The 26,313-nt window shown below is 37.8% G+C and overlaps 1 protein-coding gene across 1 annotated transcript in view; it reads left to right on the top strand.

The window, feature by feature from the left end:
- The window catches only part of PAX5 (paired box 5), a 234,036-nt gene extending 212,575 nt beyond the window's left edge, over positions 1-21,461 (top strand). Inside the window, exons 9-10 of the mRNA XM_087926350.1 lie at positions 5,171-5,257; positions 19,862-21,461. Of these exons, the coding sequence (XP_087782476.1) occupies positions 5,171-5,257; positions 19,862-19,938 (164 nt within the window). The 3' untranslated portion in view covers positions 19,939-21,461. The remainder of the gene's footprint in view (positions 1-5,170; positions 5,258-19,861) is intronic.
- Positions 21,462-26,313: the final 4,852 nt, after the last annotated feature.

A 26,313-nucleotide genomic window follows, 5' to 3' on the forward strand; every position in this document is an offset into this window, starting at 1 on the left:
AATCCTCCTTAGATTGGAATAAATATTTCAAGGCATAGTTTGTTGTGGGGTTCCCCCCTCTCCTTTTCCCAGATCACATGCAGCATCAACCACTGAAATCGTTGTCCGGCTTCTTAGTGTCTTGTTGACTGAAGAAGCATTTTTCTGCAATGCAATTAGGTGATGGAATCATTTGTAAAAAGCAGCAGTCTTAATTAAGGGCTTTGCTGTGTAATCATTAAAAAACAATGTATTGAACTATCATTTTATGAAATATTTCATCTTCCTAATCATCTGCCCTCCCGCCTTCTTCTCTCAAACAAGAGTGCACAATTCCCCTGGGTATCTGATGCATAGTATTGCTCTGGACTGGACTGATCATTAAACAGGGCTGTCAAGAAGTCTATCTGATGGGTGCAGAAGTAGCTGGTAGAAATCACGAGGCACTCATGCAGTGTTCATTCATCTCGCTTACTTTCGCAGCACTCCTGATCCATTTATCTGTCCAAGGCCTGGGATGTTAATGGTAGGCCTGGTGGCTCTCCGTTTACTCTCTTCCCACCTGCTCTGTGGCTTGCTGGTATTTCTTTCCACCCCTTTTTTTCCTCCCACCCTTTTGCATGGCTGATGGATATGCAGAGTATGTGGGATGAAAGCAAGCGCTACTGTCACCAAACTGATGGTATTCAGTGACTCCTCTACCTCCTGGCTAGTCAGTACTGCAGGAGCCTGACACCCTGACCACTGAGGCATAAAAAACAGAGAATTGGAAGCCTCAGCCTGTCAGGCAATAGAGCATCCCCCAGAGAGGCGTGGAAATCTCTCTCTCTCTCTCTCTCTCTCTCTCTCTCTCTCTCTCTCGGTGGAAGAGATAGTGGGAAGAAAATCAGCCTCTTTCTACTGATACTTGTGCAGGAGTACTGATTATTCTTGGAAACACAACATCTTTCTCCACAGAGGCAAGGTAATAACACAACATAGAGGCAGGGCAACAGCACAGCTGGGCTGCAACAGCATGGAGGAAGACTTATCTGAGCAAGGGAAGTGAAGTTTATAAAATTTCTTGTTCTAGACTATATGATTGTGGAGCAGTTGTTCCAAGATCCTACTCCTGGGTCCATGGAACATAGATGAAAATGGCACAGAATTCCCAATATTTATGGATTCAATTAATAATTGACATTGGGAATTCAATACCTGGATGACCAACAACACATTAAAAACAACAAAAATCAAATCAGCAATAATGAACAAGAATAAACTCCATCCCAAATAAATAACATCTATATTTACATGGGCACCATTGGCAATACACAAAAGAACAGTTAAAACCCATAATATCTCATGGCTGAAACTACTAACTTTCTGATCTCTATGCCTAGAGATACACAACCAGGCCTTTATAGCTTTCCTAAAAGTTGACAGGTTTGGTGCAGGTTGCAACTTGAGAGTATGATGTTCTAGGGGCTGGTGTTGTAAGAGAAACGGGTCTTTTCTTTCTGGGTCCCACTAGAAAGTGATCATTTTTAATCATTGGGATCCATAGCATGCCTGTACTAATGGACCATGTGAAACAAGCAAAGTTATTTGTACTAAAGCCATGAATCCAATGGATTTTGGATACTAAATTTGGTTGCGTCAGAATGTATGTTTTCAATAATATGAATATGTTATATTACCACATATGGAGATAGTACAGTAACAAAATAGATGTATGCATCATTGTCTAATCTATGGTTCTCAATCTTTAGTATCTAATGAGCTGCTAATGACTAGAAAAAAATCTGGTTTACAACATGATATAAACAAGATCCTACTTCTTTCAAGAAGGGCATTTAGATGTTTACAGACATTCTTTTACATTAATTTTGATTTAATGTTAGTGTTTCAATGACGGCTGGACAATGTATATACTGGTTGAGAAGACCTGGTCTACAAATACAGATACTCCAAGGATGTAGTAAATTGATGGAGATAGGTCTTATTGCCTCCATGAATTTTCATATGATGTTTCAGTAGTATAGCATCTGTACGGTATGGTGTTATTGGAACTACTATTAAAAAAGGCCAAATAATTGAAATAATATTAATCATACGTTGTTGGTAATTATAGACATTGAAACTATTAAATGCATCTATTTTTAAACTAAAACAAAATTGAAAGCAGAGTTTGTGTTGGATTGACAGGCTCGCCTATAACAAAGAAGATTCAGATGAATATTTGTGCTAAGCAAACCACTCATAAAATAATAATAAATAAAAAGCTTAATCTGATTCTGTTTGAAGTTATACTCCAAGATCTTTCATCCAGGTATTATTTTCCATTTAAAAGAAAGTAAGGATCGATTAAAAGGCCTATTTTTCCTCAGTGCAGTTTTAGCAGTGAAAAAGATAAAGAAGTATGATGGTTGCTTTCTATGTGTGAAGTAACTCATAAAGAGGACAGGTTAATTTAAACACTTGATTTCTAGTTTCCCTCTCACTACTACCTCCAGGGGTAGCAGATATTGTGGTGTAGTTAAAATCAGTCAGTTTATTAAGAGCCTACACACTCTTCATGTTCAGTAGAAATCATGCTACAAGATAAAACGTGAAAAAGCTCACATTCTCTTCACAAAATGATCCAGTCTCCTGGTGGGTCTGTACCAATTACATTTTCAGGAGGGGACAGAAAATGTTTATTTGAAAGCTAGCCTACATGAACTTCATTACATTAGTTTCCACAGTGGGGGAATAACATTGATTCACTGTCAAACACCACAAAAAGCAGACAGGAAATAGTACAAAATATGGCAACCAGGCCTCTATATGGCATCTGTTTTGAGTGTTTTTCTCTCAGAAGTCCAGTTGTGTGATACCACACTAAAATAAACATGTAATCTTAAAATAGGACCCTCATAATGTAGATTCTCTAATAGATTTAAGCATCACAGATGCTTAATAGACTTAAGCATTTTAAGTTTGTGCAAGTCTTCTTTTTATTTTCATACAGATATGTTATCTAAGCAGGGTTAGAATATTTTTAGAGCCTTCTCTAACAAGGAGAAAAGTAGTCTGATAGAAGGAGGTTTATTTTTATGAAAATGAAGCTAGAAATTAATTTGCTCAGTGGAAAGTTAACTACTCAGATTGCATGATTTAATGATTAATAAAATCTTCTGAAACTCTAAAATTCATAATGGTCCAGTCTAGTTAATTTCTTCCAGTATCTTCAAATATGTAGCATACTATTAAGATAATTTCAGGAACAAGTGGGAATATTGAAAGACCTGATTGCAATTCAGAACATTTGATGGGCCTTATTTATAAACTACTAATGAAGTATCACTAAGAATCTTAACAAGTCAAAGACTGCATGATTAAATAAATATAACATTTGGATGCAGTAATAGAGATATAATAATGGGAATTTTAATGGAAGAACATTAAATTCACCTGGAATATTATACTCAGAGCAAATTGGTATAAGATATTAATATATGGCTCCAGTCTTGCTTGTTAAAATGGACCATTTATTTTTCAAAAAACTGGAAGTGTAATGAGTAAGTTGAATCACTTTTTCCTATTTGGTGCCAATATGATAAAGCTCAATTATTCTGGAAAATGATTGATGCTGGGATGAAGACATTTAAAAAGTGAATTCACATTTCAGTCTGCAACATTCTTATTCAACTCACTTTACTCACTCATACACCCCTTCAAAGTATACTGAATTAACCTGTATATGGCAAGTACCACAAGGGTATTATATGTTTTCTTTTTAAAAGGTTCCCCTCAAAGTTCATTGTTTTTTTTAAATTGTAAGCTGCCCAGAATCATTTATCAATTGGGCAGCTTATAAATCATATTAAATAAACTCAAACTGGAAACCATCATTTAGACATAGACTTAATATCACATCTACAGTTTGGGTTCACTTTGCATAGAATTGCTGTTTAACTTTTCTGGATCAGATAGTAATATTTTTTGTAATATAGACTGAATTATTGAATTTATTAGAACTGATAATTTTATTTGATGATTTATGCTGTAATGACCATAATTCTTGATATTCAGTCATACTTAAATAATGATTCTTAGTCCTTTAAAGTGATACAATAAATAATTTATTGATTTTTTTAAAGCTAATCAATAATAGTTGTGGGTCTTAAAGACACTGGAGGTCTTTAAGAAGAGATTGGACAACCATTTGTATGAAATGGTATAGAGTTTCCTGCTTAAGCAGGGGGTTGGACTAGAAGTCCTCCAAGGTCCCTTCCAACTGTTATTCTGTTATATATTAGAGACCTCTATGATTTCCTAAATCCCTACTTTTTTCAAATTTATTTTATTCTTTTATTTTTTATATCTCTATTTGGAATTTTTTAAATATATTTTCTTTAAATTGGTTGATAAAAGTACCCTCCTCCCCAAAAGTATGTGGATAATGAAAAAAGAATTCAGGAAAATTAGAATCAATGCAGCACAACTGAAACTAAACATGGTTGAATTTGATTCAAAATCACCACCTAAACAGCTCTGTAGAGAGAAACATTGATACTTAGCTTGTTTGTTTCTCAGAAAACAGTGAAAAACCCAATGTATAAATATCAATAGAAAGACTGTGACAAAAAAAGAAAAGAAAGAAAAGATAGTATCAGGTCCCTTGATATAATCCCAAAACTTCTGGACCTACTTGAACACCATTGGCATTGCCAAAATCACTATCAGTCAATTGGAAAGGCAGCTTTCCTTGGAAAAAGTTTACATTCTGCAATGATCTTCTTAATCCTATCAAGAAACATCCATCTCTCCCAGGTCTTTGGGAAAGATTTGATAGGTGGATAAAAATACCAAATCAAGTCTGACCATCTGGCTGACTGTGTGGCCAACTATAATAACAATAACTTATTATTTAATCCTTATTTTCAATTTCAATACTATTAGGAGTATGACAACAATAAAATGATTTTAAATGCAAAGAACAGTAGCAAGAATAAAGATACAATAACATGAATAAAGAATCTAAGGGCCATTGCAGCATAAAACCAGCAGCATCCAGATTGTAATAGTAGACAGCGTATCACAACCAAGAACCGTCTTTCTTTTCATTCACTGAATTAAGTCATCTGTTAGAATTCAGATGGCTTTTTAACAATCTCTGCTATTTTACTTGTTCCTTATTGAGACTTTTCCTTTCTCTTTATTTCAGGGAGTGAGTTTTCTGGAAGTCCGTACAGTCACCCACAATATTCAACATACAATGATTCCTGGAGATTTCCTAACCCTGGATTGTTAGGTAAGTTTGTTCTCTTACCATTAAAGCCATAACCTAATCCAAAATTCAGGAGCCAAATAATGTGCCCCCATGTGCCCTGTCCAATGTACTCTTGAGGACCTTACGACTGCGCAACAGAATGCAATCCATGTTGTACATGTGATGACCCGGGGTGCAGCACCAAGGCAACACAGTCAGATAACCAACTTTATTAGCTCCAACTTTGCCCCCAATGTCCTGGTTACCTTCTGGCTGGAGAAAAACTCTCCCAGCCTTTGGCTGCATAGAATCAAATCCAAAACGTGGTCAACAAAAATTGTAACTATAAGTCCAATCAAGGCAAACTGAGGTAATTAGTCTGGCAGGGCAGAAGAAGAAATTCCAGATGTGAAGGCATGGCAATAATTCAACACGTTAGGAGGATGTCAGGAACACAGATAACCAAAGTCAACACAGGATAAAGCCACATTTGTTCCCAGTAGACTCTGCACTCAGCATGCATCTCTTTTAAACTCTCTTCCCAGGTGTGGCCAATGAAGAGAATCAGGGCCCTTTCCTCCCCCTTAAGGCACACAACCCAAGTTGCTCTCTTCTCCATTCCTCCCTGCATGCCCTAGGATGAAGAGAGGGGTGGGCCTGGGTCTTCCTCTGAACGCCCTCTCCCTTGTTCTCTCTCTCTCCTGCTCTGCCCAGCCGGACTTTGCCCTTCCCCAGTTTCCTCCACAGCCAATGGAACCACACTCCCACTCCTTGTCAACCGTTTATCTTCCTCCTTGGAGTCAGACTCTGACAGGGGCACGACACTACACTTCTGGGCAACCATCACCTAAGTTAGGCTTTTATAAGAGAAGAGTGGTGGTGGTGCAGTGGTTAGAATGCAGTATTGCAGGCTAACTCACTGCCCACTGCCAGGAGTTTGATTCTGATTGGCTCAAGGTTGACTCAGCCAGAGGGGGTATTCAGCAGGTTCTGACCAGTTCTGGAGAACCGGTAGTGGAAATTTTTAATAGTTCAGAGAACTGTCTAATACCACCTCTGACTGGAGATTTTGCAGTATCCTTCCCCTGCCACGCCCACCAAGCCATGCCCAAAGAAGTGATAGTAAAAAAATTTGAATCCCACCACTGGACTCAGCTGTCTATCCTTTCAAGGCCAGTAAAATGAGGACTCAGGTTGTTGACTCTGTAAATTGCTTAGAGAGGGCTGTAAAATACTGTGAAGCAGTATATAAGTCTAAGTGCTATTGCAATACATTTTAAATTTTATGTTCTTGTGCCTATAGTTATATTTGTGCATGAAATTTTAATAATGATGCTTCTGATAATAATAGAACATAGAATCATAGGGCTGGATATAATAATAATTTCCTTTGAAACATTCTGGAGTGCCTTCTCTAGCTAAATAGCAATGTCTAACAATATATGTAATGTTTAATCATCAAATTACATAGATCAGAACTGATTAATTGACAACCCTTTCATGCTTAAATTTTAACCTGAAGTCTCTTTGTTTTTACTTGAATTCACTTTCAAGTAATTCTTGTTGTTTAATGTAAATGTGAGAGATAGGAACGGACTTACAACTGTGTACATAATTGCTTTCTTTCAACAAACCATAATTCAGATATTCATATTCCGACATCACAACAAACATCTCGGATGGCATTTGCCAAGATTTTCTGTGGCTCACTCTCCATGCCATGGTTATTCAGAGATGAAAGGAGTTTGAAAAAGCGATCTCTGTTCCTGCTGTATATAATTGTTTCGCCTTTGGCTTTTGGTACACAGGATACAAAATAGTGTAAAGCCCCGTGTAATAAATTTAGCCATAACTGGCAGGGGTATAAAAGAAATGTAGCCTATGGGAAGTTGAATCCATTCCCATATTACATTTAACTCCCCCAAGCTATTGGCTTTATTCATGTTATGCCTGCAGGCTGTATTAAGGCTCCACTGTGATTTGGAAATAATTTGAAATAATGCATTAAAATGTTTGGAAGTGTGAATGCTGAATCTATCTGCAGCTCATTAAAGCAACCATGTCATGTTCCATGAAGGGACAGATCACTTCTAATTGCATGTTCTAAGCACCTCTTCCAAATAAAATCCAAGGCGGTGCATCCCCTTAGTGTTTTCTGGCTAGTTTTCTGGATTCTTGTCCCAATTTTTAAGTTAATGTAGAAGAAATTATGGGGGGGAAATGTATTTCTTCTGCATGTTTCATCATACTGCTAGCTGAATATATGCCTCCTTTGATCTTTTTGGGTTTCAGTAAAGATGATGCTGTTTCAGTAGAAGAGAGCAGCATAACTTATAATTTACAAATGAATAGCCTTTCCTCAGGATCTTTTCTTTCCTCTTTAAACTGTCCCCCCACCCATTTTGTTTTTTATATGTTCTCTCCAGACACATAGGGGAGATTTTAGGACATGTAATTTTGCAGCAAGACAGAATCCAAATGGTTCTAGAAAAAAATCTCCTTACGGACCATTGGCAGTCCCTAAGTAACTCACCCTCACCCTCCCTTTAATAAGGAGGATAAGCAACATCCATTTTATGCCACTGTCAAAAGCTGGCCCAACTTGACCTTACATGTGTGTAGCACATGGTGATTAGAATTCTTCTGCATAATCTATGTGAATGAGGTAAGTAAAATACCAATTAATTGTCACTTCTCCAGCAGAGAGATATTGTGCCTTAGAGACTTTCGGATTTATGGATGGCAAGGTTGTTATGTGTGACCTCTAGCAGAGAAATAATTTTGAATTTTTGTCATTTTTTAAAATTCAGTTTCTTTGTTTTAAGTAATTGAGTCCCTAAGTAATTGAGCCACCTAACATCTACCCATCACATTTCTTGCCCTTAAATAAATCCTTTGGGAGGAATTGATGGGTTTTAGCATTCTGTGTCACACTGCTTTTTACAGTACAAAATTGCCATTTACTGTGCTGTAACTAAGAGTCTGGTGTTGCTCACAGCTCAAATCAGAAGCTGTTTTCTAATATTTTTTCAGCACTCAGCTCAAAGCCAATAGCTTGACATAAAATGGACTACAGCTACTTACAAAAAGCATGAAGGATACCTCTTGGGATTGGTTCTCACAGATGCAAGTACTTATTTCCTTGTTTGTTACTTGCTCGTTACTCCTTACTGATCGCCAAGAAGTGTTTTGCTACATATGCAACGCAGTGAAATACAGTAATAGCTTCCTGAGGTGTAGATTAAACTGACTCACTTTGGATCCTAGTATAGGTATCAAAACCTCCAATAGTGTTTAACTGGATGCAATAATTGAAACACATTCAACAACGTATCTTATCTAAATGAATCAGCTTCTCTAGCCGGATATCCTTCATATGTTTCCTTGCCTCTATTTCCTGTTCCAGAAATATGGGTTGTTGTTTTTTTGGCTATGTCTGTAGGATTTACTACCTCTATCGCACATTCCCCAGTTGTATTGAAAATGATCGATTTCTGGACACAAGATAATATAACAAGAAATGTTTAAAACTTTCTCCAAAAACCACCGATTTCATAGTCTTTTGTCCTGAAATGCAGTATTTCTGAAAGTTAGGGTAGTATGTGAAATACAAACCAGTTATTAATATAGCAGTTTGTTCTGTGCAGTATTTTGAAGAGCTTTTAAAATTAATTAAAACAAGAACAAAAAAATTAATACACAAAATTATAAAAGAAAAAAAAGTTGAACACCCCTAAAAAAGCATACAAGATGTATGCTTTGTATTTACAAACATCAGTTCACTGAAGCCATGATTACTTATAGTAATCCATAACTGATCTATTTTGATCCATTCTGTAAGCCACTGAATAGATTCTCCTTGTCATATCCCTTTTAACAAGCCCCCTTTTTTTCATTGTTCCTTTTCTTATATTTCCATGTTTCTAACTTCTATTTTTGTCAGGTAACCATTGATAAAATAAGACCCAAGTCAAAAAATATTCAATTTCTCCCTTTTCCTTAATTGCAAGGAAATCTATCAATCTATCAATTTCTGCACATTCTAATATTTTTTTTTTTAAAAATCACATTTTCATCTGGAGGGATTTCTTCACTTTTCCACTGTTGTACAATTATAATTCTGGTTGCAGTCACTACATGTAAAATCAAATATGTATTCCCCTTGTTATACATGCCCAACAACAATATTTCTGGTTTTAAATCAGTATGTTGCTTTACTATTTTTTCCAACCATGTATGTATTTTTGTCCAATATTTTTTTTTGCTTTTGTCCATGTCTACCGCATATGGTAGTATCTGATGGCATTTCCAACATTTAGCAGGCATATCCTTAAACATCTTTGCCAACCTTGAGGGTAGAAAATATTATTATTATAATAATTATGATATAATGAATATCAATAAAATGAATATTGTTGTAAACACTTTATTATTTCATAAAACTATTTGTACCCAGACAACAAGCTGTTTAACCATAAATAAAAATTTTATATGTTATATAACAAAAAACTTTATGCAAAGAAAAAAGAAAAAAAGAATAGATTCTCCTTGTCTTACTTGCCAGCCAAAATGTCCCCAGTTACATGTAAAATAGGACCTAATGTTGTTGTTAAAGTGAAGAAGACTAATGCAAGGAAATAAAAGAAGCATCATTTATAAAACGCATGAGTTCATCACTGTTCAAGCAAGGGAGCTAATGTGGAATATTAGAAATTGGATTTAATCAGATTGTTTTGGGCAAATATTAGAAGACAATCCCTGGGTCATCAGAAATAAGGAAATTTATTATTGCAAATTATGTATAATATGATAAATTATTATTTACATTGATTTGGGAAAGCAGTGGTACTCATTACGAGTGATACAAATGTAATATGATTCTCTCATGTTTGAAATACCGTTGGAACTGATGGGTTCAAACTTCAATATTATAAGATCTTAGGAAAACTTCTCAGTTTTCAGCTGCAGTTAGAGATTGGTTAAGACGTAAGTTTTTTCTGAATTGAATGCTTGCTAGTAAAGTTTGCTATTTTATTATTGAGAGATTTGGGGAAGGCACCTTATGGACAAAGTGCAGAAGCTATCAGCATGCTGGTGTCAGGCAAAACGTGTATATGGAGATTCTCAGTCATCCAGGTCATGGTTGTCCCAAAGATGCTTTTCCAAAAAGCAACTGGACTTTCTTGTTTGCTTGTTTTTCCCTGTAGAGGCTTAACTTCTCATCCAAGAAACCTCTTCTTTCTGGTTTCAAGAAAATAAAACAAAGTTCAGTTGCCTTTTGGACAAGCACTTTGAATGAGGCAAACATGTATTTTCTCTTTGAAGGAGGACAAGTGAGGATTTCTTATAACTTCCTTCATGGAAAATGGTTAGGATTAGGGAACAGAATTAAAATGGCGTCACAAAATGATGTCAATGAACTCCTGGTCCCTGACAGCATGGAGTCCTATAGGACCAAGTGGGAGGAGCTGGATCTGTTCTTATGGCGAAATGCCTCCTGGGGTAAAATAAGTGATTGGGAATGAACCATTGGGGAAATGGGTATTGCTTAATTTTACAAAAATACACACTATAAAGAATTACTTGCCACCAGAATCTTGTTGGAGGGCTGGAGATATACAAACAGAGTAGACAAATATATTCAGTTGGTAAAGAAATCTTATTGCTTAGGGCAATTCAAGAATCAGTTTCCAATTGGCTCAGTTTCAGAATCTAGGATCACTCATGATTTTGACTACAGGTAAGTCCTTGACTTACAACAGATTGCTTAGAGATTATTCAAAGTTACAATGGCACTGAAAAAAATGACTTATGACTGTGTTTAACGTTTACAAAACCGTTGCATCATCTCCCCCAAAATTCCAATGCTATACAACTGACTCATGACGGTTGCAGTGTCCCGGGGTCATGTGATCACCTTTTGCAACCTTCTGACAAATAAAGTCAATGGGGAAGCCAGATTCACTTAACAACCATGTTACTAACTTAACAACTGCAGTAATTGGCTTAACAACTGTGGCAAAAAGGTTGTAAAATGGAGCAAAACACGTTTAACAGAAATCGGTCTCGTTTAGCAACAGAAATGTGGAGCTCAATTGTGGTCATAAAGACTACTTGTACAATGAGAAGAGGAACCATTTTGCCTTTATTCAAGCTTGTGTTCTTTTAGGTAGAGTAGGATAAAGGACCAGCAATGACTTGAATAAGGCATGGACTGGATGCAGCTTTTTGAACCTGTTTTTTGTTCACTTGGAAAGACCATCAGTGAGTTTCTAGATGGTTTTGAGATCAGAAATTGAACAAATTGGCAAATCAGGAATAAATTACAAAAGAGAGAGAGAGAGAGAGAGAGAGAGAGAGAATAATAGAAATAGTGGGGTGGGGTGGAGGTAGACTAAAATTCCTGCTCATTTTTCTTTTACCATATTGTGACAAAGCATGCAAGATTTAATCAATGTTAGATATCAAGTATTAAGAATAATATAAAAGAAAAACAAATCAGGACAAATATTTTAGAGGTTGTTTGCAATGTTTGTTAACAATGATTATTGATTAAAGAATTTAATTTCATTTGGTTTTTAATTCAATGTCTTTCTTTAACAAGATAAATTTTAGTGTAAATGTTATAGTACCATGTTTCTCACAAAATAAGGCTGGGCCTTATTTTTTTTTGACCCCCGAAAAAAACTGCTAGGCTGTCTTTTCGGGGGTGACTTAATTTCTTCCCTCACCTAGAGTGGCCCATACGCACATACCTTGCCGCAAGGCCGCTTCTATCGGCCGATGAAAGCTCCCCGAAGGCAGAGTCCCCAGCCACTTCAGGGCGTGGCATGGCTGCCTGTGTCCCCTTGCCATTAGGCAGTCTCTTTCGGGCGATGGAAGCTCCCCAAGTGCAGTCACCAGCCACTTTGATCGGCTGGTAGAAGTGGCCTCGGGGCGAGCGCACACACACACTCCCCTCACCGCAAGGCCGCTTCTATCAGCAGACAAAAGCTCCCTTGAAGGCAGAGTCCCCAGCCGCTTCAGGGCGTGGCAAGGCTGCCCATGTCCCCTCACCTTTAGGCAGTCTGCACTTGGGGAGCTTCCATCGCCCGAAAGAGACTGCCTAAAGGTGAGTGGACATGGGCAGCCGTGCCTCACCCTGAAGCGGCTGGGGACTCTGCCTTCAAGGGAGCTTTCGTCTGCTGATAGAAGTGGCCTCTCAGCGAGGGGAGTGTGTGTGTGCGTTCACCCTGAGGCCACTTCTACCGACCAATTGAAGTGGCTGTTGACTGCACTTGGGGAGCTTCCATCGCCCGAAAGAGACTGCCTAAAGGCGAGGGGACACGGGAAGCCATGCCATGCCCTGAAGCGGCTGGGGACTCTGCCTTCGGGGAGCTTCTATCGGCTATCGGGGTATTCTAGCCTAGGCTACCTGCAGGGCACCCCTAAAGGCAAGTTTTCTCCCCATCCCCCCTGCCCTTCCCTCCCAGTTCTCTTCACCTTGTGTAGTTCTAATGAACGATGTGAGAAATGGCGGGGAAATGCCTGGTTTAAATAGGTCTAAATTTTGGGGGCGGGGCTTAATTTCACCTCATGCCTAGAAATCATGCTGGGCCTTCCTATTGGTGGAGAAACACAGTAGTATATCTTTTATTTTTTGATCATCCTTGCTGTAATAGTAATTTGTGACCTCTTCCATTACGAGGAATTCTGTTTTTCCATTCCTGTTCTGTAGCTTTGTTCTGTAGCTTCGGGGTACTTTAATAGATCTTTCTATGTTCCAATCAATTTTTCAGCTTTATGATAGATTCTAACAACACAGTTTATTTCCCAGCCTGCATAAAACCTATAGTAAGCTGAAGGATGGATCAAACCAAGCAATCAGAGTTTTGAGATGGGTTTGCTTTTCACACTATTTGAAATGTCATCTGATGAGCACATTAACTATAAGAAAATCTGAAGATGACATAAATCATTGTACTGATGCCTGTAAACTTGGCCTAAGAAGATTTTTTTTTTGGGGGGGGGCAATATTGAGGGACTGCAGTACCTTATCATAATGGTATATGAGCGCCTTCCTGTGGCTTCTTAAATGACCTGACTGACATCTGCCATGTGTCATAACTTAGAGGCTCATATCCTTTAGATTCCAGTAAAGCGGGGCTCAGTTGACACTGCCTCTTGTAGGACTTCTGCTGTAACTTTGTTGGATATAATCAGATCTATTATTCGTATACAAGGTAATGGATGTAGCTTAAAAATACAGTATTATTGAAACCATATAGGTTTTTTTAGCTTCCCCCCTTTCTGTGCTTTGCTTCCTCAGTACAGACCATGATCTCTTCTGTAAGAAGAGGCAAAGAGTGAGAGAATACATCACTTTGGTGTATTCTTCTTTCTAGCCTGTGTAATTGAACGCTGACACAATGTTCATTTAGAAATCTTTATGAAAACTGCATTTGTGGCTCAAGCACTGAAGTCGTAATGGCTGCCCTAGTTTGTATGAACACACACACTCGCAACCCCAAGAGGCTTCAGGCACTGAAGCCTAGCGAGCTTACATGTTTAAAGTCTACTTAATACAAACATGTTAAAAGTGGATAATAGCAACCCAGTCTAATGAAGAAAAATGATTCAATTTCATGCTGGTTTGTTGTAATAACTTCTTTAACATTTTAACTCATTACTTTCGACTTGACGTTGATCATAGCGGATCTCATTTGATGCCCTGTTCTCTCTTCTGTGCTGATGTGATTTGTGCACATTGTGAATTGTAAGTAAGGCTGACAGAGCTCCCTTTTTGGCTACACCTGAGCTATAGATATATTTACAGAGAGAGTTGTTGTTATAGAGGACAGTGTCATAAGGCTGACAATATTGGCATGATTTCATATGAGATGAAAAGGTATGGAATCAGTCAGTTAGGATTAGAATCAGTACTTCTGTGGGCTTCTATGAAAGGATTAGGGAACAAGTAGAAGTCAGAAATGACTGTGTCAAGAAATAAATTGATGATAATATGAATTGGAAAGGAAAAATGACAGAAGAAAGGACAAATTTATTCTAGAGGAGAGTGTAATGACAGGGCAAAAGAGTGAATGTTTTGGAATGTGATGTTTTCATTTTTCACTTTAAATACAGATCTTTTTGATTTCAGCACAGAAATGTGAATGGGGGAAAAAAAAGCCCAACTCAGCAGATATATAAAATACTGCCAGGGAGCTACAGAGAAAAATTATATGTTAACAGCCAGATTATTTTAAAAACATCATGTGGTAAAAATGGATCAGAAGGTCAGCTTGAAGAAGAAAAAAAGTTGTCCACTCTTAAAGGAAGTTCTACTTTTTAAAATCAAGTTTTTAATATGGTCAATATAATTGGATATTTAATATTTTTCTTTCTTTGTTTAATAGAGAGTTTTGTCTAAAGTAATTTGTGTGTAACATAGATTCATATCAATTATTATGGGTATAGAAGCTGGGGGAGTCAAGTAGGAAGGCAAAAGTTAGATACAATCAAATATATTATAGTGATCTGTGTATTTCTGATAACTGGTTTACCGTTGTGCACTTGATCTGTTATCAGTTGATGACCTTCCATTGAATATCAGCATTGTCAAGTTTAAAAATTGGAGAATAGAAATGGAATTATTCTCGGATGGTTACTCTATTATGTTCTTTGGTTAATGAGTGAATGCATAAACCTCAAGACATGATAGACAGTGCATTGGGAAACTGCATATCACAGAGAATGCCCAGATTTCCCTGCAGCTGCATAGCACCAGTCTTTTGTGTTCCCATCACAAAAATTGGGAGCCAGTTTGGTGAAATGGTTCAGACATCAGTTCTGGTCCTGAGTTTTATCCTGCCTTAAGCACACAGCCAGCAGGGTGACTTTGGATCATTCTGTCTCTCTCTCTCTCTCTCTCTCTCTCACACACACACACACACACACACACACACACGACTGCGGGATGAAGGTTCTTCGTTGAAGGTTATGGATCAGTTTCACTTTCATATTTTTTTTCCAACTTTCCAGTCTAGGGCCAGAAGAGAATGACCGGCTCAAAGTCACCCAGTCAGGTTCTATGCCTAAGGGAGGACTAGAACTTGGTCTTCTTTCTCCTAGTCCAGCATCTTAATCCACTTTACCACATATAGGCACATGTGCTAGGAATAAGCAACCAATTTCAATGCAATTGTTAAATGGATGAAATTAGAGAGAATTAGTAATGAAAACTTACAATGCATTTTTAAATTTAAATTTAAATTGCAGCAACAATAACAAGGTTATTCCACTGCTCTATGGCCCCCCACTCCAATGTTATCTTAAACCATCTTTTGTAATCCCTCACTCAACATAAGCCAATTACAGGAGCTGCAATTCAACTCATATGGGAAGCACTTGGTTAAGGCTGCTATTGTATTGGTTGCTAAGATTGCAGCTCATCTAAACAAGCCTCAGAATATGAGTTAAGATCCATTCATTACAGGACTTTCTCCATGCCCTTGTTGTGTCAAGAAAGACATCTAAGGAAAACCAAGCTATCCCCTTTCCCCTTCCCGCTCCACCTTCCCAAAATACCAGTTGGCTCTCTTGAAACAGGATGCAGAAAATCTTTTTCATCAATATTGTGCAATGCTGCTAGTCTATTTTCACATGCTCATCTGTTTGAAATATTGGCCCCTTACCCATGTCTTGAACTTTGTGACTTCTTCATGATATCTGTCACTACTCTATTGATTTCTCCCTGTTTCTTCTCCTTTAATGCTGTCAGCAGCGTTTTCTATGACAGGAATGATTTTGCTGTTAGGAATTTCATTACTTTTCCAGCATGGAGAAGGTATATACAATTTTATGTGAAAACAAGGCTTTGAAAGAGTTTGAGTGTTTTTTTTTAAAAAAAACGAATTTAATACACTGCGTATGATCTATCTCGGGTGCGGATTATTTGTTCCCGAGAAACAGTTTGTAGTTCGAAGGGGTACAATCTAGGCAGGACTGCAATTTGACAAAGAGATGTTATGTTTGAGTTGTATCTCACAGTAAAATCTCATAGTATGTGGAATGAGGAATGTAGGGGTTCTACTAAAATTTTCTCAGATACTATTTTCATAAATAGAAACATCTAAAATCTTATTTCCTGGCTCCTAATTTCTGTCCTGCTGTGTTTCATCAATTAGTTGTTTTATAGCTATTTTCCATGCTGGATTCATATAGGAACTTTTTAGCAAAATGCTCAGAAATTTTAGCCTTGGATTTTCTTTTCTTACATGCCAACATTAGCAAGATAGCCATTTTCACACATGCAAAATACCCATAACGGAAGAGCGGATAATGAAGAAGGTAGAATTTGCAGAAATGGCTTAAATGGCTTGTTTGAATAGGGAAGGAACAATAAGTACTTTTATAAAGAAACCCAGGAACTCTTTATGGACTTTTTTGTTGTTGTTGTTATTGCTGAAAATGGATTTACTGGGTTTATGGATTGAAAGTGCTATATACGGAAGAAGGAAATCATATAATTTGGGAGGGCAGAAACAATATTAATTATGTATATTGTGTTATCTAAAGAAACAATGCATTTTACTTCATCCCAATAAGCGATGAGAGTTTGCACACTCAGATCATTTACAGTGGATTTTAGGAATTTGATACACCATAACGTTTTCAAATGGTCATTTTAGCAACTGATGGAACTGAAGAAGCTTCTCAGATGAGAAGCGAAGGATTTTCAAAGGAAAAAAAAATGAGAAAGTTCAGTTGCCTTTTGAAAAGCCTCTTCGGGTCATCTTATCTGACCATTTACCAATATTTTCTAATTGTTCTATTCCAATATCTTAGACCTGGTACTCTGTGCACATATATGTTAACCAGTCCCTATCTTTCTGGACTTTACATCCAATTATTGAATCCTGAAAATCCACAGTTTTATCAGTAGACAATGTAACAAAATTTAATGCCTTAACATCAGACATTGAGACCTTTCCATCACCATAGAATCTATAAGGCTGTATGGCAGCAACTAGAGTTGGAGAACATAGTTTGGTGTTTTATCCAAGGGTCTTCCCAAGCTACTGTCCTGGATTCCTCCCATTTGCTATTCTTGGCCGTGACCAAGCCACATCAGTCAAGGGATTCCATTCTTTCCCAAATTCCTTCAAGTTTACTTACCATGGATATGCCTCTTCCTAGTTGGTGAACATACTTCCATAGAATGACTACAAGAAGGGCAGAGTCTCCAATGGAGCAAATGGAACATGAAAAATAAGGAATTCCTTGGGGTTCGGAAGGCTTTGAAGACCTCCATTTTTCCTCCCCTTTCATAAGACATTCTTACAGGAAATGTAGTTAAGTTATCCATCAGCTATAATCTCATAGTTAGCCTCTGGTTGCCCAAGAAACAAGGTGAACTTGTAATCTACCTATATATTCAAAAGAACCGATATATACCTCAAAGTATATATTTCCTTACATATTGCTATATTTTGTTTGTAAAGCTAAATAAAGTAACAACTTTACTGAGAAAGCATCATTTTAAGGTATGGAATCAGATATACTTTTGTTTAGACCAGTGGTTTTCAATCTGTGGTCTGTGCACCCCCAGGAGTCCATGATCTTGTCATGGGGGTCCACAAAGGCTTGAGGAAATTTGATATTTAAATCCAGGGGTGGGATTCAATTTTTTTAACAACTGGTTCTGTGGGCATGGTTTAGTTGGTGGGCATGGCTTGGTGGCCATGTGACAGGATGGACGTGACTTGGTGGTCATGTTATTGGCTAGACATGGCCAACTCAATATCATCGAGGCACGCATCTCCTTGCCTGGCCTCTCATGACTGTGGGGATGCTGCAACAGTCGTAAGTGTGAAAAATGGTCATAAGTCACTTTTTTCAGTGCCATTGTAACTTTGAATGGTCACTCCACACAAGCAAAGTATCAGCAAAGGAGGGAAAAAAAAAACTCCTGAGATGTTCCTGAGACAGGAAGCCTAGTCCTGCCAAGAATGTAATAAGGATTAACGGTGAGGCAGTTTCTGTAAGCAACACCAGAATGTTTCCTTCCTGCCTCCCTTACAGGATTAGGCCAGTAATTTCTTCTAACAACCAGTTCTCCAAACTGCTTCGAATATTAACAACCGGTTCTAGCGAATAGGTGCAAACTGGTAAAATCCCACCCCTGTTTAAATCTTCAGTGAAGTCTTAGGAGTTTGTGACCATAGTCCATGGTCACAAAGGGTATTTAAAGGGGATCTGTGATGAAGAAAAGGTTGAGAATCACTGGTTTAGACAATACCAAAGGGAAATTATTTAAAATACTGGTCCAAATTTATCTTTTTTCTGTTGGATAATTAAAGTACAGTGGAACCTCAGGTTGTGAACGCTTTTGTTTGTGACCAAATTGGGTGACAACCAGAATTTTTGCTTCTTTTTTGCTTCTGGTCACGAACAGATCTTTGGGTGGTGACCAAGCAAATCCAAAAATCACAGTGGCAATTTTCCTTGCTGCGGCAATTTCCCCTTTGGCGCCATTTTTTTGTGGTTTTTTGGTCCGTGCATGCACAGATGGTTGTGCTTCTGGTCATGACCAAATCAGGTTGCGACTGTAGTCCTGGAATGGATTATGGGTGCGACCCAAGATTCCACTGTATCTTTGAATTTGAGATATCCTCTCTGGATATGTAAGTAAATCAAATAATTTCTAAATGTGTATGGTTTGAAGAAGGAGACATTACTGCCTCGTAATTTTAGTTGCACAAGTTTAAGACTGACTTGGTGGCCTAGAGGAGTAGATATTTGCCTTCTACTCAGAAGGTTGAGAGTTCAATCTTAGGTAGTAGCAGATGTTTCTGAACTAGGGCACAAAGAAACAAATTATGTGCTGTGAACCTCTCGTAGGTGTCAGAAGAGCATCTGACCAGTAAATGCTCAGGTCCATCCAGTCACCCCAATTTTACCTGAATAGGGAATATAGGGTTGTAAAAAGAAAAAAAAAATAGGTTCATGGGTTTTCTGTAGTGACCTGGTATATTTTTTTTGTCAGGGCAACCTGGTCTACCCAATTATAGGACGGAGCATACTGCTTCCGTTTTTGCCTTTCAGACCCAATCCAGGAGCCTTCACAGGCAGTCGCTTTCACGGCAAACTATTTTTTGTCCTTGCCAAACTAAAAAACGGTTTGTAGTTTGTGAAGGCTGCTGGATTGGGGATGAAAGGCAAAAACAGAAACAGTATGCTCCATCCCATAATTGGGTAGACCAGGTTGCCCTGACAAAAAACAATCTTTCCCCTGGTATAGCCAACAAAGGGAGGAGAACCCAGAGCTTAGAGGTTAATACATCTACCTAATATACAAATAGCCTGGGTTTGAATCCCAGAAGGGTATGGCTAGCTTATGAGAGCTAAATAGCTTGAAATAGATCTGTATTGGTCTCCCATTATTTCTTTGTCAGCAAAACATAAATTCAACCTGGTATAATGCAACTAAGGTGCCCCTCAACTGTGTAAGACTTGCTAAATTTATTACCTCATTTTAGGGGTCTGCATAAGACCTAGTGAAGATTTCAGATCACCTTTTCTGTTTCTGTTTTCAAACAATTTAATTTGCTTGATAGAAATTGCACAAGTAACATGTTTACACAATGCTATCTTTCCTTGTTCTAGGTTCTCCTTACTATTACAGTGCTGCAGCCCGTGGAGCTGCCCCACCAGCAGCCGCTGCTGCTTACGATCGTCACTGACAAAACAAACCAAGAAGCACATTCACCACATCACGTCAGACGACACCACTGGAATCATCTAGAGTGCAACTATGAAATCAAGTTATAAGGAACGATAAGAGAAATTGTCCAACCAACCCACGCAATGATTAGAATATTATTCTTTCAACTAGGTGAACAGCTTATTACTTCACTGTTTTTAATTAATGGATTTTTTTAGAGATCTTAATTGAATTTCCCATTAAAAAACACAGGGCAAACAAAGAATTAGTTTTGCTCACATTTCCTGCAGTTTGTGAAATGCAGTAGCCATGTCTAACATGCGGTCTTCTTGCTCTGGACTGACAAGCTATATCTGCTTCCTCTAGCCATGTTGGGGAATAGGAACATTTCTAATGTTGAACAATTCCCTCTGGGGTATCTCTTTAATGTGTGCATTGTAATACAACATGTAGTTCCAGCTTGGACAACACGAATTGTGTCTTAATTCAGTGAGTAGGCATTAAAGACAAAAGAAAAACAAATCTTCTACTCAAATAGCAAAGCACCAATGTAAATAACTTCTTTGTGTTACTATAGAGTGGTTTAGCATAAGTCAAATACATGGAACAAAGGATGATCTTAAAATACATTGGAAAAATGTGTTCTGATAATGGTGCACTGACTCTAAAACTTCAGTAAGCTTTAAAACAACTCTAAACCAGGTTAACATTAACTGGCCATTTCTGGGGCTAATGTTCTTTCTAGAAAAACTATTCTGACAGTCAGGCGAGCATTTGGTAATGAACCTATGAGCAAATGACAGGGAGAGTTACCACCATTTTAACTGTTGAATATTATGTTTATTTCTAATCACAAACAATATGGTTTTTGACTTTAAGTTCATCTCAGTATAAAATAAGAAATTGCAAATGACCAAAAACTTATATACAGTGGTACCTTGGTATTCGACTGCTTCAAAACTCATCAAATTTGGTACTCGATACATTTTGACTCAAAAATGTTGTCTCAGTATATTTGTTGTTTGTTTGGTACCTAATGTACTATGATGGAAAAGGGGGACAGCCAATGGAGAATGGACAGGAAGTTGGCCATGCCAAGAAGGTCGCTGCAAAAGGAAGAGGAGGATGGCCACATAGAGTGGACAGGAAGTCAGCAGTGCTGGGAAGGTCACTGACATATCAGAAGGGACAGACGGCAAGTTCTTTTAGGCTGAAACAAAGAGTCATGTGGTGAGTCACGTGGTTTGTTTGGGACTCATCAATTTTAGTTTTTGTCGTGATTCCTGGAACCAATTAATGATGAATACCAAAGTACCACTGTACATAAAAAAGAAACACTTATACACAATGAAGGAAAGGTATTATCTCCCAAGGTAGAATTTGGGGGCTTTTTTCTCTTCAAAAAGGAATAACTTGAGTTTCTCTAATCTTATTAAAGCAGTTTTCATAAAGTTTCAAGATGAGAGGTTGAAAAAGGTCAGGGTTATATCATGTCATGGGCTATTCATAAGTAAAATTTCAAGGCTCTCCTAAAGTTCCCCAACTGGAACTGACATAATTTCACTAAGAATAAGTTAAGTGTATTAATAGTGTGGCTTTTCATCCTGATATACAAAGAAAGGATTAGGATTTCTATGCTTTAACATTTTTCCCTATGGTATATACACTCCCCTATGTATAGAATGAAGTTTATAAATGTTAGGGGAAAGATTGACTTCAATTATTTATGTTGCCATAAAATTCTCTTCACTCCAAGAACCACCCATTTTATTATTTTTTTTAAAAAAATCTTCTGACCAGTGATGATCTAGTTTAGGGATGTCAAACTCGTGTTGTCACAGAGGTGTCACGTGATGTATCACAACTTTTTCCCCCTCCGCTAAACCGGGCGTGGGCGTCGCCAGTGCGTGATGCATCTGGCCTGCAGGCCACAAGTTTGACAGCCCTGATCTAGTTGAATAAAAGGATATGCTTAGAAGAAGCTCTCTTTTCTTATACAAAATCAGTGGGACAGAAGCTGACTAATGATATCAGAGATTTCACAGGCCTACCCAAATCAATATCCTACATATGGAAAATACTCCTTAAGTCTTGCTTGGTTTTTATGTCAAGGGATAATTCAATGATGAGTGCTTTTGATAGTGCCTCTCGGGTATAGGGGGAAAAAATCTTGTGCCCTGCTTTAATTTTTTTGTGGGGGATAAAATTATATGCATGACAAGGAACCCCAAATCTTTGTTGAAAACTTAAGAATGCTCAGATGAATGGGACACTTTAAAATGGAGTTTGTATGAAATTATCTTTATACTTTGCCCGTCTATCTTGAATTCTGTCTTTTTCTAAGCCAAAATGCATTTATATATCCCCTTCAAATCAGATATTTCCATCACAGATCATTGGATGATTTACAGAAACCCAGTGATCCTTTTGCATATTTAATTCAAAGAAATGATTGAATAACCTTATTTCAGATCATATCAGAGACCATTATTTAAAGTTGACTTTCCCCCACTTAGTACTCTCCAAAAGGTCTGAGCAATGCTTAATATACCCGGAGGACACCAGGTTGGAGTCTAAGATTTAAATTATAGGAAATAGGAAATTATAGGAATATGGACTTGAGTCAATATAAGTTGCAGAGATAACCAGCAAATTAACTTAAGACACCCAAGGTTTATAGAAGAGTTGCAAAACCAGATAAAAGGGATTTCCAGATGCCAGTTAATCAATAGATGGAAGTATCAACAAAAATAGTTCCTTATTAATGAAAAATATCTTCCATCTGGCCAACAAATGAGTTAATGAGTGTTCATCACATAAACATGTTCTTAGCTTCTGTTTTTTTAATTAAAAAGAAATTGCCATTTCATGTAGAATTTTAACACATCAAAACCTTAGCTGTTGTTTTTTTTTATCATGAAGTTTTATGCAGATACTAAATAGAGGACTGGTTTAACCAACTAATTCAAACTGCATAACCAGCAAGGAATCGTTACGAGAGTACCTGTAGAATAAATACATTATTTGAAGCTGTAAGAAAACAGTTTTCTAATCACTATTTACTGGGGCTTTCTCTGAAAGTCTGTAGATAAATGAGACTTGCACAGAATAAATTTCTGGTTAGCTGTGGCCATCTTGAGTGGGCATCATTCTCCTTTGTGCAGACAGAATAACTCCTGTTTCACCCATAAACTATTGATTCCCATTCTAAAATGGTTGCTCTCCTAATGCTCAGTTTTGATGTACAGGTAGTCCTCGACTTACGACCACAACTGACCCCAAATTTTATGTTGTGAAGTGCGACATTTATTAAGTGAGTTTCACCCAATTTTACGACCTTTCCTGCCACAGTTGTTAAGTGAATCAGTGCAGTTGTTAAGCTAGTAACATGGTCGTTAAGTGAATGGCGCTTTTTTCAGTGCCATTGTAACTTTGAACTGTCACTAAATGAATTGTTTTAAGTTGAGGTCTACCTGTATGGGTATGACCTTGGGAGATAGGAGGAAGAGTCACAGCCTAAAAATCCTTCGTGCAAAAGGTAACTCAGCCCACAAAAAAGAAAAGTGTATGGGATATATCTCAGAAAGAATCTTTCTAGCTTTCCGGAGAGTAAACGTAAAAACAGGTGAGAAATTCTTGCAGACTAGCAAGATTCTGTTGCTGTAGCCTTACAATAAAGGTAGTGTTAGTTCTCATAGTTTCTGCTTCTTGTCTGGACTACTCAAAAAGCTGACAATATGTTCATAAAGTCTTGTTGATCCTTTCCCAGCAGATCTAAATCAAAAATATGCAGATAGAGGGAAAAACTGATATTCATTGGAAGATGTAGAGCGAATGTTTTAATATAAAGTTGGAGTGACCAAGTACAGCATTTTTTTTTTTTTACTAAAAGTCTTTAGCCTTTTCAACAAAGTGAAATAAAAAAACAATATCGTCTAATCTCACTAATCCCTAATTTCCAACCATGGGCAAACAGTAAAATATTCCTGGGTCAGATGCTATCCTAATGCTATTTTCTCCTCTTTAATGCCAAACCAATTCAACTCCATGGAGAAAACCTCTCTCAGAAAACCACCCAAGAATAGCTCCCACACACAATGTTTTAATTTCTGTAAAAGAGCTTTAGACAGTCCTCTTCTGTGAGTAGGCTCCTATAGTCTTTGGTAATATTAAGTCATTGCATCTCCATTGCTACTCCATAGTGCGTATGTGACTAGGAAACAGAGGAACTAAGAAACATTAGCGTATTTTGAAAGCAACTTTCAACAGCTTGCACAAAGAAATGATGACATCTAAAGCCTGGTGAATCAGGAGCAGCCACAGGCAGACAGCCCTTGGAAATCCAGGCTCTGCTTCACCTTGTCAGGATTCCAGCAGTTACCCCCATTTAAATCATTAGTCTAGAGCCAAACTTCCAAAACTTAAAAAGGATTTATTGGGAGTTGAACTGTCTGGCACTGCCTGGGTGCAGCCGACTCCGAGGCACATAATTCATTGTCACCCTTGACCCTGGTTTCCACCACCACCCCCGGGTGTATTGTAATTCATATTCTCCAATGAGACACATCCATAGCCAAGAGTCATCAATCATGTTCTCCAGTTAGAATTTTGCACGGCAGAAACTTCGGTCACCTGGGCTTTGAAAACATTTATGGAATGCAGTTTCAGTTTGCAAGCTGCTGCACTGCTCCCCCCTCTCTTTCTGTTGGCGATTCTAAAAAGACCATACAAATATTTTATGAGTTGGCACACCTGACATATTGCATGCATGTGATACAGAAAGGCAGAGAACTCATCTTGTAAGTTGACGTCTTGGTCAACTGACACTTCATTGATGTGATTTATAGGGGCAACTTACTGTAGCTCACACGGTGACCCCTACCTTTATATTATTTTGAGGGTTTTTCTTAGGTACCAACTGACCAAGCTCTCTTGGTCATCATACAGACACCTAATTCTTGCATAAATATTCAATAATGTGTGACTCTATGTATGTATGCGTGTATGTATGTATGTATGTATGTATGTATGTATGTATATATGTGTGGGTATGATTATTCATGCAAGGTATGAATAGAAAATAAGCTCATGAAGATATTCCATTCTACTTTACAATTCCTAAAAGTTCTGTCTGTGGGGAAAGTATCTACTCTTATGCTAAATGGTCAAATAATGACTATTGGAAGTGTTGATGTGATGTCACTATTCTTCCACACATTTCAGAAGCTGCTTTTAGGGCAACATCATTATTTTATGGTGATTCTTCTGCGACCAGTTAGTCACATCCAATGATGACAAGAGATCCATCACTATATTTAAGGCTAATTGGCTATTCATTTATCAGGGAATCCTCAAAACACAGTAGAGAAGCAAGGATAAGCATTTAGTGAAATAGATGGTAGAATATCAAGCAAGAATGAACCTAACCTATTGGTATTTAGCAGGGGTTCCCAAACTTGGCAACTTTAAGACTTGTGGACTTTCAACTCCCAGAATTCTCCAGCTAGCTATGGGTTAAACTGGAGAAAGGAGTTGTGTCAACTTGTGGGGGTGAGAAACCAAGAAACACAGAGACAGATTTACTGAATTACTTCAGAAGTGCAAGTGGGAGTGTTGGAAGTTATAACCCAGCCCCCTCATAGAAAAATGGAATACTTTAGTATATATTAAAAGGGCAGAATATTTCCCCTAAAAGAGAAGTAGAAACTCAGAAGCCTACAAAGTTAGCCTAGACTCCCACTCCTGTGAGTCTGACAACCAATGGGATACATTTCTTACACAGGAACAGGTGGGCCCCATAGAGGGTATATAAGCACGGGTCTCTCAGCATCTTGGCCTTTTTCTTTTCCTTCACCCACCATCTTGAAGCATGTGATCATCCTTTTCACTTTGGAGCTCCAAGCCATGTAATCCTGTCCACCATTAAACCATCTTTCCAAACAGCCTCCATGTTTCCAGGGTCTTTTTCCCCACTTGGAACTGAACCCAGAAGGATATTTCTTCCAACAGAAGGAAAGGTAATTCTCTTGATGCCCCTTTTTTGATTTAAGAAAGGGAAAATTCTAGTAATTATTACCCCCTAAACAGAACAGGAAATGGAGTCTTTTCTTAATACTGCTTTTGTTCTAGCAGAACTAGAGAGCCCACCAATTATCCATCCATCCACGTAGAATACCACTCTCTGTCTTTCAGCTTTCCCCCAGACATGGAAGGATTGAATAGGAAATAGGCATCTTTGCAGCCTCCCCTTCTCTCCTTACTCTTGAATAAAGCTTCATTTTAATCTGTAACCATCTCCTTTATCAATGGATCCAGTTCCTTGACATAAGAAGTCACCCCAGATATTTCCCATGAAAAACTAAAGAGTGATTTTTTGTGTGTGTGCTAATTATAA

Source organism: Pseudonaja textilis, chromosome 2 (assembly GCF_049901715.1).
Source record: "Pseudonaja textilis isolate UNSWEBS1 chromosome 2, rPseTex1.2, whole genome shotgun sequence".
Classification (NCBI taxonomy): Eukaryota; Metazoa; Chordata; class Lepidosauria; order Squamata; family Elapidae; genus Pseudonaja; species Pseudonaja textilis.